We start from the raw sequence: 16407 nt of genomic DNA on the forward strand, positions 1-16407 counted from the left end.
AGAGACATGTTTAATTAAACTTTTTTTCATACAATTAAAAAAACAGACTGAGACCAGCACATTTAAAAAACAGTTCAAAAAAGTTCAGCAGCTTGGATAAATGTGTGTTTTTATGTTAAAGTATCATAATGTCCTACTTGTAGTGTACTTGTTGAGCCTACCTGGCCATAAACAAGAAATGCAAGGTCAAAGGAGACTTCTTTGAGAAAGTCACAAAGGCCCTTGACCTAGCCAAAGCATTTGACACAATCCCCCACTCAGGTATTATAGAGAAACTCTCTCAATTGGGAATTAACCCCTACATTACCCCTACATTACCAGATGGGTAGCCTACTGGCTCACCAACAAGACATATACTGTCAAAGTGGGTGACCAGTCACCAGTAGCATTCACAGGCTCATAGATTAGTACTAGGCTAACTGCCCTTGTGAGCCATTTTAAGCCTAGCCAATCACCCCATGTGAGAATCAAACCCTGCACCTTGTATGTACAAGGTAAACACCTTAACCATTATGCCTACCTCCCACCACGTACCACACACTTCTGCACTGGGCCTCTTACTGTTCAGAATTTATTTCTCAGAAGTCCAGGCAAATTTGGATGGCCTATGGCTGACCAAGTTTGTTGAAGATTGCAAATTGGGAGCAATCACTGAGTTTCCCAATGATAATAATATACTGCATGCAAGATTAGCGCAGACAAATTAGTGGTGCCAAAGCCACAGATTAAAGCTAAAAGCAAATAAAAAGCAATATTATTCCCTTTGGGAAAGCCGACATCCCTGCTAATTACATTATAGGCACCCCACTAATTGCAGACACAGTGGTACTTGATCTGGGTACTCAGGTTGATAGCAATCTGAACTTTGACCATCACATATCCACAGTAGTAAGGAAATCCTTCTATGTGGCACATCTTATAAGTAAAGGCATCACATATAGGTCTAAGGGTGTTATAATTCCATTTTACTCAATAATTGAGTACAATGCTTTCTTTTGCATGTACCTCATCAGACACCTGCAACAATTGGAGAGACCACAGAGTTTTCTCACCAAGAAATTACAGGGTACACAAAACAAGTCTTACATGGAAAGGCAAAGACTGGAAGCCCTGTCACTGTATTCTGTCTCCTCCATGTTGCTAAGGGGTGACCTGTGCTTTGCTTACAGGCCAGTCACTGACCCTGCCCTAATGGAATTGCTACATATTCGTAAATCAAATTGCATGAGGGTCACTCGTTCCAGGGATCTTAACCTAGCCACTTACATGAGCAGGTCATGGTAGAGAGATGGATGCATCTCCCAGAGATTGCCACTTCTCTGGAATCTGGAACAAGCTTCCAATTCATGTGAAACAGAGCCCCTCCCTGTCCCTGACCCTCTTCAAACACAACCTAGATCAATGGATGGGTGTACGCAAACTCACTCCTGGGCAGAAGAAGTCAGTATTAACTACCACAAACCATTACCTCTGCAAACTTTACCCACCTAACCACTGACAATGGGTGCAACTCGGGATAAATATGGCTAGGCTTGTAAGGACTCTAGGGCCATTAGCCTAGTAGCCGTCTATGAACCTATAACTGTGTTTATTATAAGTCAAAAACAGTGTCATATCTCAAAAAGTAAGTTTTATATATATATATATATATATATATATATATATATATATATATACATATTTCACACACACACACACACACACACACACACACACACACACACACACACACACACACACACTCTGTGTCTTTCTCTCTCACTCTTTATCTCAGTCACACACTACTTTCATACACTTATGTGATACCTGTAGAATCTTCCAGAACCTGGACTCTTTTGTCTAAATTTACAATATCTTCTTCATGTACATTCACAGCTTCTGAAAGTCTTTCCAGCTTTTGATCATGTTCTTTGACTTTCTCAGCTACATGATTCAGTAGTTCCAACTGGGTGCCCAGTCTCTCGGACAGATCTTTATTATTGTTCATAAATTCTTTAAGTTCCTGTACATCTTGCAGACACTATAAATAAAAGATGAAAAAACACTTGTGTATTAATTACATTTTGTTTACATTAATAAATAAGACACACAGACAATGTTATATGGGCCACTATATATAAACAGTGAAGATATAGGTTAAACAGTATTTCAAAAATAATTTGAAGTTTTGTGGAGAGTGATAAGAAAGTTGAAAACATTAAAACAAATCTGCATTAAAAACAACCTCTTAAGCCAGAAAGAAAAATACATCAAGAAGGTGAAAATTATTTTTTTCAGCCTAGAAGATATTGCAGTCCTGATAACGTAATAAAACAATAAAGATTTTATTTATTTAACATTTGTTGACCATGAAAGTCCGACTAGGACAGAGCCTATTTTCAGCAGAGGCCTGGGGAGAAACTCTCCAGACGCATGTCTTTAGGATCTGATTCCATTGATATACTGTATGGAAAGCTGTCCCTCAACAGAAACTGTATGACTATACAGATTTAAAGAAAATTCTGAATATAGCCAACTCCTGTGCTATAAAGGAATAAATGCAAAACCAGGAACCAAAAAAATGGAAAAAATCCCTGAATATTAGCCACCTGATCAGTTAAAAAATGGTTTGGGACGTGGCAAGGGAAGATATGTGTGTGACCATCTTGCATGTGCACTTCCACAATCCTTTGAGGAAGAGGCAACCATGCAAACGTGCATCCTGGGTGTGGCACTTTGGTTCAGCAAGCCACCACCTGATGGTAGCCTTCATAGCAAATATACAGTAACATGCATATGCAAGGGAAAGGTATTGAAAGCCTCTCCAGTGATGTGAGTAGATTGATCCCTCCAACCTAGGGGGTAGGGTTAGGGCCAGTACAAATGTCTTCATAAATTATAAGTCAAAAAAGACACAAAACACCCTCATGGCTGCCTGTAAGATGGCCCATCTCAATGTCAATTGCCCTTGTACATCTGATGGGAGACTTCCCTAGTATGAGGGAACTAAAAGGCTGAAGTCCAATAGGGAGAGGGTTGATGGTTGGCAGGTACAGGGGCAAAAAGGGTGTAGAAAAATAACATGTCTCTGTGGTAGCAATCCTCCCCATCTCTGGAAGATCCCTTATTTAGATATAGTACATGGAGCACCATGACTATGTTCCAGCATCAGGAAAAAGATAAATTTGTTGAGAGCTTCCAATCGTAACTGCACATAGGGGTGTTTTATAAAAGTTTGCTAAGCACCCATAAGTACTGTTATGCTTAGGCCTCACATTAGGGGCAGTGCTGACCAGTAAAGAACAGTAACAGAAAGTAAAACAGCCTTTAAATCTGCTAGAACGTCACTCTGCTGCACTTATAAACATAAGGAATGCCAAGGATGAAGTGTCTAACAGCTTTTGAAAGTGGTTTTACCTTCTGCTAGATGGATACTTCATTTCTGCCTTCTATATCTCTCATCTGCCCCTGATTTTCCTTCATATTTTTTTCCTGCCCATCATAAAACCTTTGATTTTCTGGAAAATCACTGAGGATTAGAGTCAGTCAATACTGTTGTTGGGTTTCATACTAGTTATTGTTAAGAAAATGCATGTTGAAGCAAAACTTGTTATACAACTTTTTAAAGTGAATTAGAGCAATATTTAAAACTGTCCCTCATTCTGAACTTTTATACCGCCCATTATTTTTGTGTTTTTCCATAATTCTTAAGCAAAGAAGTTGATAGTTATTCTGCAGTCTGTTTGACAACGCTAAGCACTTTCCTTGCTTTCAAAGCTGGTAAATCACTTCACTCTTACATATTTCCCAGTAACTGGCAGTAATTGGAGTGGGAAAATCTCCTGCACTACAAGGAATTAAGACTGGGTATCCAATCATAACCCTTATTCTGTGCTGACAACATGGAGGACAAGATTCATTTCTCAAGCTTAGCTCTCCAGGTGAACTTTTTGACATCCATGTCTTGAGCATATAACAAACAGGTTATGATTGGACACCCAGTAATAATCTTCTATATAATGCCTATCAAGTAGTGCATTATTGCACTTAGCAAATGGCCTTTGAGCTTGTTTTTTATGGTTTTGTTATTTTAAAGGAATTTTGATTATTTACTGGTGCTTTTTATCTGGCAATTTACTGACACGATTACAGGACTGGTAATTGGCTTTATGGTGGTATGATTTTAGCTTGTAAGGAATCTGTTTTGTCTGTTCTTGTTTTTTTACTGAGCTTTATGCAATATTATCAACCTGATGTTTGTAAGGTTTGACCAATTTAAAGTAAATAATTCATATACTTTTCTAAATAACAGCTAATGAATGTGTGTGTCCATGAGTTTGTTTAGGTATCTGTCTATCTCTGCATCTGTGTCGATGTGAGAGAGAGAGTGTGTGTGTGTGTGTGTGTGTGTGTGTGTGTGTGTGTGTGTGTGTGTGTGTGTGTGTGTGTGTGTGTGTGTCACACCTCTTAACTATACAGATTTACACAGACTGTCCAGATTTTTGGTCTATTCTTCATAAAATTGTGGTTTTCTGGCACATTAGTGGCAAATCATTAAATATTGAAGTTAGAAAATAATGACAGACATTTGAGTTTTAGACTTCATACCCTTCAGAAAATTCATACTAATGCACAAACTTTTATTCTATCAACTTTCTGAGTTTATAAGATCAATATTTAAATATTGTTCCTATTTTTGGCCCTTTGTCCAGATTTCTTGCTTTAAGAGGTCGAGAGATATAGTGTGTGTGTGTGTGTGTGTGTGTGTGTGTGTGTGTTGCACCTGTCTATCTGCCTGCCTGCGCATCTGTGTGTATGTGTGTACCACGTCTGAGTGTTTTGTGTGTACACCTGTGCACTTCTGCATTGTTTGCCATGTACATAATGCAGAAAAGTGTGTGTGTGTGTGTGCACGCATGCGGGCGCATTTTAAAACAGTTCCACAAAGCAGCATTTGGTATTATAGTACATAGCTGGAGCTGTGACATTCTGCTTAGGATTTTATCACTATTTTGTGGTAATAAGCACTGTTCTGAAACACCCACACAGTACTATTCTTTAAGTGGAACTGTGACATGAAGGGGGTCTGACAATAGCCATGACATTTTGCATTGCAATTTAGAGCACTGTTTTTTTTTTTTTTAATGTGGCAATGCTGAAACTGGCATCTATTTTTTGAAACGTGAACTGTTACAACTATCTGATGGCCATCAAAGCAGATGGCATACTACGCAAGTTCAAAGTCTTATATAATCTGGAAGTTCACTGGTAAGACTTCAGCTTGTAGAGCCTGTTTTGTCTGTTCTTGCTTTTTGTTTGGCCATATGCAGTACCATTAGTCTGATGTTTGTGAGCTTCTAATCAAGTATAAGCATTTAGAAATGCCATTGGCGAAGTTAACACTCAAACCTGTTATGTGAAAATGGGAAAAAGGGGTTGTGGAGAGATGGATGAGTTTACTAAGGGATAATTTTTTTAATTAACCAGAGGATCTGACACATTCACGCCAGCTATGCTCAAGAATATTCTTTAAAAGGTTTTTTTTTGACAACAAAGGAACTTTACTTATCACATTCATTTAATATTATACACTTAGTAGTCATCGGGATATATAAAACACAGACTTCACATAGTTCACTTTCTACTAGCAGCAAATGTCAATGCAGCAATGATAACAGAAGAAAGGTAAATCAATAACCTCCCAATAAAAATCAATACAACAGAAGTCTGATACATTCAATGCCATTCATTTTTATAGCAGTTTCCTCCCATCATCCCTTGTAACTTGTTCTTTCTTAACTAACATTTCCCTGACTGGCACCAGAGCCTTAAAGTGTCTGGTCTCTCAAAAATATTTGATCCCACTTCTCCCATTCTGCCTGAAAATTTCACCTAGGTTCAGTTATTCACCAGCCAACTTCCGTTTCTTGATCTTGCTCATAATCTCAATGCAGTCTTTGATTGGGGTGTAACTTCCAAAGCCTCGCTAATAATTTTAAGAAACTAAAAGTGCCAAATTTCCTAATTTTTAAATTTGTTCTGATGCTTTTATTTTACCAGTCCATCACAGAAGGAAATGTCCTGTCTTCAACTGACAGTGTCTCCCTATGATTTTGCTTATGAGATTTTAAATCTATTTTTATATGGTGTCACCTGGCCACAAGAATACATGTTCCCAATCCTTCACACAATCTTCCCGATATCTCTATCATTCTGTACTAACCTCAGCGAATATCTATCTCACATAATCTGTCATGTATATAAAAATACTTTGAAGTCATTTCCAGCCAAAGACTCTAAATTCCTGAAACTTGTTGCTCTTTTGGGAGCCAAATATTTTTTTTCACATTCCTCTTCTCTAAGATTAAGATCTAGTGATGTCTCCCAATCTTTTTTCCACTCCCTGCTCTCTCTATTTTATTCTCTAAAAGCTTTTTGGAGCTGTTCAATTCAGAGCTTGTTCCAATCATTGTTTTAGCTATGGCTGGCATCTGGGCAGCCTTAAACTCTAGCTCCTTTCTTTGTTTAAAGTCAAGCAAAGAGCCCTGTTTACAAGTTGTCACCCTCCTTTAGCTGGAAAAGTTCTTTCGCATTCTCTCATTCCAACACTTTATAGTCCTGTATAAACTGTTCCCATTACCTGTGATCACTCCTTGTTTTAAACCAATTCTGAATGCTGGTGTTATGGCCTGCAACCATTCTGTCCTTTCTGGTAGGGAGTTATTTCCATCTGCCACTCTTCAAAGTTTTTAAAACCTATACTCGTTTTTGCCTTCTTGTATACCTTTCCAACATTTGCTATCTCCTATCCCATTTGAATATCAAAACCAAACATTTATTGTATTAACTTCTCATTCTGTGTTAAGAACCATGCATTTCCATCCTACTGGAGCAGACATGCCCAGCATAACTACACACCCTGAAAGTGTTCCCTCTGATCTAGTAAAATCAGTAAAAAGCAGGAATCTATGATTAATGGACTAGAACCATTGTACTATTTCGGTAAAAATATTCCAGAATGGCTGCTACAAATGCAGACTGTTACTCACTTGTACTTCTTTCCATATAAACTTACCCAACAGTATTCAGTTAGACGGATGTCCAAGAAATATAAACAAAGACTACAATGAGATATCTAAAACAGTGAAAAGCACTCATTATGCAACAATCTGCAATGCAGATTGTAAAAATAAAGCTACTTATAAAGCAAAAGATGAAACAGTAATTCTTCTAACTCTCGTCAAATAAAGTTTATGCAGTCATTAACTAGTTTCCCATTATTTTTTTTACTCATTTTATTAATTTGATGATTTGATAAGTATGTTGATCTAGATGCTACATTTCTTGAAATGACATAAACCACAGACTAAAGTATTCTGTATAATAATAGCACCAGAAAATGAAAAAAATCACAACAAGAAAAATGTAAGGAGGGGCACAACAACATCAACAGAGTGAGAAAAATCACTGAACTGGGAAAAACAAATATCAAGTAGCAAGGAAGAATGAAAAAAATGGATATTTGAATCAAAAAGAGGGAAATTTAGGGCTTCCCTGTCTGGGTAGAAACATTTCTGCCCAGTCTTTCAATGAAACACATTCTGATATTAAAAAGACAAAAGCAGTGAGTGTAGGTCAGTAACGCTGTGGATTTTATTTCAAAGCTTAGGCGTACAGAAAAGAACACATGACCTCCCACTTCCTTGTTGGGGCGTACTCTGAGAATAGCAAAAGAAGCTCACCATCTGGTAAAAGTTGTAATGATAATTTAAAGAACTGATCTTACAGTGGTAAAATGTAAGATACAGTCAATTTTACAGATTTTATGTTTTTAGAAGGTGAAAAAAGATGGATATTTGTACTTAAACATGGATTTTGGATACTGTTTGCGAAACAATTAATAAAGATATTAAAAAAACATATAAAGCACAATATTTGAAATGCCCACTTAAGTATTTTAGTTTCACCTGGTGAGTTTCATTCAGAATTTGCTACTGCAGGTTGTATCCACAGGGGACTGAGGTGAAATTTCTCAAGTATCAGTTGTCTGAAGCACAAGACACCAATGAACACAACATTGATAGGTTCATAGGTAATAAGTGATTAAATCCATGCTGCTTAAGTGTGTAGTGGGGAGATTTCTCCTTTCCTTGTGTGGTGTGACCATCGAGGTAGTATATATGACTTATCTGAGTTAAGCATCCAAAATCTGGGATGCTTGTACCACCCCCGCCCAGGGGGCAAAAACGCAGTTACCTTTTTCTTCCAACTTGATTTAGAAGATCAGGTTTCAGCATTTTTGATGCCCACAGTTCCACTGAACCCCACTATAGCCTTTTGTTGTACTATCCTCAATATGAAGAACAGAAACCAGTGCAGTTGTCTGTAGAATAGGCATGGGTTAAGTTCTAAACAATACTTTTAGAAAGTCTCTTCAGTTGTTGATAAAGGCAGTGGAAGGGGACCAGGCCTCAAACAGTATTTAGCAATTCCTTATGTACAGTAACATACCAGAGGCAGACTACATTCGGTGTAACAGGTGCATGTGTCTCAGGAGCCATGTAGCAGTGTACCCTGTAGCAAGGTTCTAGTTATTAAAAGGTAATACGTAATTAGAGTGTTGTGTATACTTTTAATGGGAAGAAGACAGTCTAAACAGATACCAAAACACACAAAACCCTCTTTAGTTTTAACAGGATCTGTATCACTTTCAACACATCATCAACTATACCTCATTTTTATTTCTACAACATTTAACTCATGGGTACCAAGGTGATTCCATAATCTAGCCTGACAACAGAAACTTTAATGATTTTTAGAAAATAAATATGATTAGTAGTTAAATTATTTTTCTCCTCTATTCTCCTTTCTAAATTCAATTTTTTTTACTTCAACGGCAATGTTCTTCGTAAGGTAGGCACTGCTTGAGACACAACTGAGATTAGCTGATAACCACTTTCTCCCAGCTATTATTGCCCATATCTGTTTTCCTTTAGTCCATCTTCAATGTGTCTCTAGTGTTTTATTTGACAATCATATGACTTCAAAAATAAGATAACAAAACTCTTTACGTAACTTAAGATTCTGGCACCCATTTGGAGTCTCTAGTTCTACAGAGTTGATTTTTGAAAATCATTGCTTCTATGATGGTGACTGACTTAAACAGGAGCACTGGCATCATTGTACTGGTGTTTGCACAGAATTTAAAAAAAAATACTCATGGTTTGTCTACAAGCTTTTTAGGCATTGTTTGTACTTCCCTCAAGTTTTACATCCACAAAGACAGGTAGATATAACTATACTCTGTAAATGAGCCATAGTGTCTCTTTCTAACACACTGATGATGTGTTAAAGCAGCTTCTCAAAGTATTACTAATGTACTGCATGCTGTCCTGAAACTCATCAGTTATGTTTGTGCATATTCTTGGAAAACAGTTGCTTAGGTACAGCAAATGTTTGACTGTGTTCAACTTTTGTCCCTGTATGATCAGTCATGAAGACCCATTTACAAGAAAGTGAGAAGAATGCTACACTACCTCCATTTTCTGAATCTGGAATGAAAGTCCCAGATATAAGTAAGTTTCAGCAAATTGATTTAGTAGAGACTGCAGATTAATCACAAGATGTAAAAGGATGGCACAGTAATTTACATAGTGGAGGTCTATGATGGATGACTTAGAAATTTTGGTTATCAAACTGAGACATCCAGAACTAAGGACCTCCTTCATTTCATTTATTTATTTAATTTTCAAATTTAATTTTAGAAAGAAATTATTTTAGTGAACAGTTAAGACAACTACTAGGAAGATGTAAAACTGAATTTGAATGTTGGTGGACCTTTGGTAAACCTTCATTTGGATGAGGAATAGGTCTATCTTTGAACAGCTCTAAAAGAGGTAGCCACCAAGTCATGCAGAAGCCACGGGATGTTGGTAGTTCCACAGAACACCCAGCTCTCACCAGCACCTTACACAAGGTCTCATGACTGAATAAGTCAAAGGCCTTGGACATATTTTATAGATATATTTATAAAGCCTTATGCAAAACACTTTGGCTCCACAAAAGGGGTGATAATTTGTCCTAGTGACATCCAGGTAATCCCAGATACTGGAATCAAATTAGATTATATTGAAAAAGAACTGCAAAAACTGGATCCAAACAAAGCACAGGAAGGAGACAAAATAAGCAACAATAACCTGAGAACACTGCAGTACCATTATATCTATTACTTACTAAGTCATATAAATATGGGGAGATTCCTCAAGATTGGAGACATGCACTTATTAAACCTGTCTTTAAGGGAAAGAGGAGTAGGACAAACCCAGAATCATATAGACCCTTAAGTCTACTTTCATGTTGTGGAAAAATAATGGTGAAGGTAATACTGGATAAGTTATTGTCAGAACTGGACAGGTTGGGACTTGAAACCATATATCAGCATGCATATATTGAAAAGAGATTTATTACCACCTGTAACATGATGTTCTATAACAATATAATAACAGCTATGAATGAAAAATTGTGCTGTGATGTGATTTACATAGATTTAAGTTCAGCATTTGACAGGGTCATACACAAAACACTGATCAATAAATTAGTACAACTCGGTATTGATGTACTCTTGATAAGATGGATAGCTGCATGCCTTACAAATAGGACATGGCAAGTATCATACAGCAATTGGACAGGTGAAATCCTTGGTTACAGTCAGGGTGTCCCACAGGGCTCTGTCCTAGGCCCCTACTTGTTTAGATTGCATCTTTCAGACCTAACTTTTTCATCTGAGGTGTTCTACAGTCTATATGCAGATAACCTGAAATTGGGTAAACTGATAGGCATGTCAGCAAAATAACTTGACTAAATTGACCATTTGGGCACAGGAGAATAATATGCTGATAAATACATCAAAAACTAAGCATATGAGATTTGGGAGACATACACTGAAAGGTGAATATTTAATACAGCACACAGTGGTTGAAACTGTAGACTCATTTAAGGACCTAGGTATACGGGTAGATTCAGCTATGACTTTTTCTAAGCATATCAACCAGTTGGTTAATAATAGTTATAGAACTATAGGTTGTATAAAAAGATTTATAAAGCCTAGGAAATCAAAAATAACGAAGTCATTGTTTGTTAGTTACATTAGACCCAAATTTGACTATGGAATAACAATATGGAAATCCTAAAAGAAAACAAGCATGAGTAAACTGGAAAGAGTACAGCAGAAATATACCAAGGGCATCCATGGATGTGAAAATGTAAGTTAAATATCTGAACTTGTACAGTATCTCTTATAGATATCTAAGAGGAGATCTTATTCAAGTATATTGGGCATTTAGAGACAACTATATCTGGGAATGTTTGGGGTTATCAAAAAGTACTACAAAATCATCAGAAAACCTATGTAGAAGATTCTATAGGAATGAGAAGCATATAATTGGTTCTTTGACAGCATACACTGGATATAAAAAGTGTACACACCCCTGTTAAAAATGCCAGGTTTTTGTGATATAAAAAAATGAGACCACAATAAATCATTTCAAAACTTTTCCCACCTTTAATGTGACCTATAACCTGTACAATTCAACTGAAAAACAAACAAATCTGTTAGGGTAAAAAATATAAAAAAATAAAAAACGTACAATAAGCTGGTTGAATTAAGTGCACACCCTTAAATTAATAATTTATTGAAGCACCTTTTGATTTAATTACAGCATTCAGTCTTCTTGGGTGCACACCTCCCATCAATTAAAGAAACTCCGATTAACCTCAAATAAAGTTCAGCTGTCCTAGTAGGATTTTACTGATATTTACTCAGTTGCCTGCTACAGCAAAAGCCATGGTTCGCAGAGAGCTTGCAAAGCATCAAAGGGATCTCATTGCTGAAAGGCATCAGTCAGGAGAAGGGTAGAAAAAATCTCCACAGCATTGCATATACCACGGAACACAGTGAAAACAGTCATCAAAAAGTGGAGAAAATATGGGACAACAGTGACATTGCAAAGAACTGGACATCCCTCCAAAATTGATGAAAAGACAAGACGAAAACTGGTTAGGGAGGCTGCCAAGAGACCTACAGCAACACTGAAGGAGCTGCAGGAATTTCTGGCAAGTACTGTGTGTGTACTACATGTGACAACAATCTCCCGTATTCCCCATATGTCTGGGCTATGGGGTAGGGTGGCAAGACGAAAGCCTTTTCTTACACAGAAAAACATCCAGGCCTGGTTAAAATTTGCAAACAATACATCAAGTCTCCCAAAAGCATGTGGGAAAATGTGTTCTGGTCTGATGAGACCAAGGTTGAACTTTTTGGCCACAATTCCAAAAGGCACGTTTGGCACAAAAACAACACTTTGCATCACCAAAAGAACACCATCCCCAGTGAAGCATGGTGGTGGCGGTATCATGCTTTGGGGTTGCTTTTCTTCAGCTGGAACTAGGGCTTTAGTCAAGGTGGAGGGAATTATGAACAGTTCCAAATACCAGTCACATATGGCCCAAAATCTTCAGGCATCTTCTAGAAAGCTGAAGATGAAGAGGAATTTCACCTTTCAGCACAACAATGACCCCAAGCATACATCCAAATCAACAAAAGAATGGCTTCACCAGAAGAAAATTAAAGTTTTGGAATGGCCCAGCCAGAGCCCAGACCCAAATCCAATAGAAACTTTGTGGGATGACCTGAAGAGGGCTGTGCACAAGAGATGCCCTCACAATCTGACAGATTTGGAGTGTTTTTGCAAGGAAGACTGGGCAAATATTGCCATGTCAAGATGTGCCATGCTGATAAACTCCTACCCAAGAAGACTGAATGCTGCAATTAAATCAAAAGTCAAGATGGAACAAAACTCTTCTTTAGCGTCGTCATCAGCAGCAGCAGCATTCATCATCAGGTCATTCGTGATGATGGTAGACGTATGCTGACTGCTGCTGAGTTTAAGATAGACTGTCATGAGGAATGCGCTGATGCCAAAGAGGTACTCTGAAAGATTATTAATGAATTTTGTTGTCAAAAATAAGACTGGTGCCATGAGTGCACCTGTTTTCAACAGGCTTCCATGTGCAGAAGAAAGTCAACCTCCGTTCCTTTTTCCTCAAATCAGTCATCATCTATTCACTTATGCCAGCAGTGGCAGTTGCACCTTGCAAGAGCCGTGGTGATGAGTGTAATTCTGCTATCTAATCATTTGCTATAATGGTTATACATCAGAATTCAAATGGTCCGGGATACAAAAATACTGCTGCATGTACTCTTATACACTTTAAACAAAGGGTGATTTAATGAAAATTATTACATTATTTCTGAAAAAAAAAGTTAGAAAATTTAACAAGAACAAAAGGTAAAAAATTAAAAGTTACATTTTTATATTAAATTCTTCTAGTTCTGAAGTCAAGTAGAAGTGCAATAAATAGAATAAGAATACAGTGAGACAGCATGACACTTTCCTGTAACCAGGGTGAGCTCATTCACTGTGTTTATACAGGGGGAATGAAAATACAGAGCACATCTAGGTGACACTACATTGTATTGACTTTATTGTGCTTTTTAACCAAAATTGAAAGTACTTGACAAAGCTTTAGGTGAAGTTTTGTATGAGTTATGGAAACAGAATGGATTGGATTTAACTTGTATATAAGGAAATAACTAACAACAAAGCCTGAAAAAGTTGCATGGCTGCAGAATAGAGAGTATAAATGGCTTATCAGAAATAAACCTGCTGTGCAAAAATTTAGAGATGAAATAGTTATTGCATAGCTATTTTAAATAGATTTGATGTGGTAGATGTGGAGAAAAAAACAGAAAGGATGAGTGTACCTTTTCAAAAAGCATTTGATCCATACAAAAAAAGGAAGATGAAGAAATGGGAGGGGGAGGAGGAAACTGTATATATTTAATGAAGCATTAGTTAATAGGTTGTTTTTAACTTTTAGTTGGTGTTTAAACAAGATAAAGGAGGACAACATGGGCAGTCAACTGGAATTTTAATACAGAAGAAAAAAGAAAAGAAAATCTTTGTCTGGCATACCAAAAGAACAAAAAGTAATGGAGAAAAATCTGGTATAGCTCAACGACATTGCGAATGTTAACGTGGAATATACATGGCTTCACAGATAGGTTCAAATTACAGAAAGTGTTAAGAGCATATTAAGCAAACCAAGGCAGGGGTGGTGGTATTTAAGATGACTCATTTAAAGAAGATGGAGCATAGAGAATTTCAGAAAAAAAGGTTTCAGAGAGGGATATCATTCAGAAGTTTAGAATGGTAGAAAAAGAGGAGTAATGGTGCTAGTAAAAAAAGGAACACCTGTTAATTTAGAATATCATAAAATAGATCAGCAGGGAAGATAGAGGACACTGGTAAAAGAGTCACTTTAGGATGTGTACATCTTCCGCTAAAGGTAAAGAACATGGATTTGAAACACATCTTACTAAAAATTATGGCTTTTCACCAGGAAATAATGATGTTAGCAGGGGACTGGAATTTAATAATAACATGGACCACAAGCAAAGAGGTAATTAGCAGAAGGGAGATTGCCAAGAAGTATTTTAAGGGGTTAAGGAATGATGGGTGCAGGAGATATCCTAGCAACGAAAGGATATACATATTATTTATTTCAGTATGGAAACTGGTCCAGATTAGACAGGTCTTATGTGCCAAACGAACATAAATACACTATAAAGGATATGGTGACATACCACACAATATTATCAAATCATGCCTGGTAAGGGTGGACTTAATAGCTTTGGGACCAGAACAGGGGAAGAGGTGTTGCAGATTCTCTGCAAGCTGGTTAAAGAATAAATAAGAAATGGAAGATAACTGAAGGCTGGTGGCAAAACCAGGTGAGGAGATTACAGAAGGTCAGATGGAAGTAAGGTAGGAGTGGAAAGGTATTACAAAAGAAAAGTATGAATGCCAGAAAAAGAGTGAGAAAAAAGAAGGCAGTAGGATGAGTTTAGAAAAACTACATTTAATAGACCGTTAGACTTGCAGGGTCTGCATAAATATTTATATATCCCGGACATGTTATGTAGGATGTTTCCAGGGATGTTGGAGGTGGGAGCAAAATTAAATAGGGAACTGGAGACATTTATTCTGGGCATGGAGTAAATTTGAAAGGTATAAGTAGGAGTTACAGGACTTTAAGAAAGGTATAGGGATATGACTGTGAAATGGCTGAGATGATCTTTTACTTGAACTGGGTGACAGAAGTACAAGGGGAAGGTATATCAGGGCATTAATAGCATTAATAAAGATAGTGGCAAAAAAGGAAAAACTATAATATGGAAATCAAGAAAATGAAAAATCAGTCCAGGCCACCAGTAAAAACGTAGAAACTTTATATAATTCCAATAATAAAATATACAGATGAGCGCTTTCGTCTCCTACAAGACTTCATCAGATAAAACTTAAAAAGTGCTGCCATACTTTATATAGAAATCACTGTTGCTATCAATTAAGTCCAATTAAAATTTTTAAAGCACCATGCTGTGAATTCAATCCTTGTTACCTTCATTATTTGTCCAAAATGTATGCTTAATATCTTATCAAGTAGTACTTGGACAAACGTTGTAAAAATGTTATATTATATATAAAATTCTATACAATACATGCAATACATACAAAATGTAAAATATTACTTCATACCCTATGTGCTTTAGCTGTCAATACTGGCTTTATACTAACATATTCGTTTAGACCAGGAAAAATATTGGCCCTCAGTCTTAATTGCCATTTTAATTCCTTATTTAACAGTCCATTTTTCATATCACCTCCCCTAATATTATGTTTAACCGTGTCAATAATTCCGAACCTAAAACCCTTGAAAGCCTGACAGGAAACAGAGTGTTTGTACAAGGCGCTAGTATCCTTACCTATTCTTATGTCATATAAATGTTCTCCCATCCTTTCTTTCAATGTTCTTGGAAATCAAACCAGGAGCCTAATATATACGAAAGGTAAAGTGAATAATGGATAATGTTTGCAAGCTGGAGAGGGAGTTGATCAAGAACAAATTAAATAGAATGCACAATGAAAAATGGGTAGTCTGGAAATACGCCCGTCAGACCTACATGTAAATAGGGATATATGCATGAGGATGAAGAAAGGACTAATTTTGTAAGTTGACCAAACCCTAAAACAGCAGATACAGCAGTGGCCTTGAAGAAGTGGGGGGGGGGGGTGAGACAAAAGAAAGTATGGTGGGCCAACAAAAACTTACAAGGGTAAAAAAGTAAAATGTTATAGCATTCATAAAAAGTTGTGACTCTTGAGATTAGGTTGAACCTGATATTTTTTCTTAACCTGCTCACAAGAAGAACACTTAATTAAAGTCCTGTACTGTCTGCTACATCATGAGTTCATGTTAAGTTTCTAAGTAACAAACCAGAAAAGTGTCATCTTTAAAGTTTATATTACT

General features: G+C 36.9%; 1 protein-coding gene across 4 annotated transcripts in view; it reads right to left on the reverse strand.

Annotated features, from left to right (window-relative positions):
* LOC122802629 overlaps window positions 1-16407 on the reverse strand; it is a 1172105-nt gene that overhangs the window by 845001 nt on the left and 310697 nt on the right. For all 4 annotated transcript variants that reach the window (XM_044072319.1, XM_044072318.1, XM_044072317.1 and 1 more), the window contains one exon: window positions 1807-2020. In XM_044072319.1, coding sequence (XP_043928254.1) covers window positions 1807-2020 — 214 coding nt within the window. The remainder of the gene's footprint in view (window positions 1-1806; window positions 2021-16407) is intronic.

The sequence above is a fragment of the Protopterus annectens genome, chromosome 5.part0 (assembly GCF_019279795.1).
Source record: "Protopterus annectens isolate FY-2018-M chromosome 5.part0, PAN1.0, whole genome shotgun sequence".
Classification (NCBI taxonomy): domain Eukaryota; kingdom Metazoa; phylum Chordata; order Ceratodontiformes; family Protopteridae; genus Protopterus; species Protopterus annectens.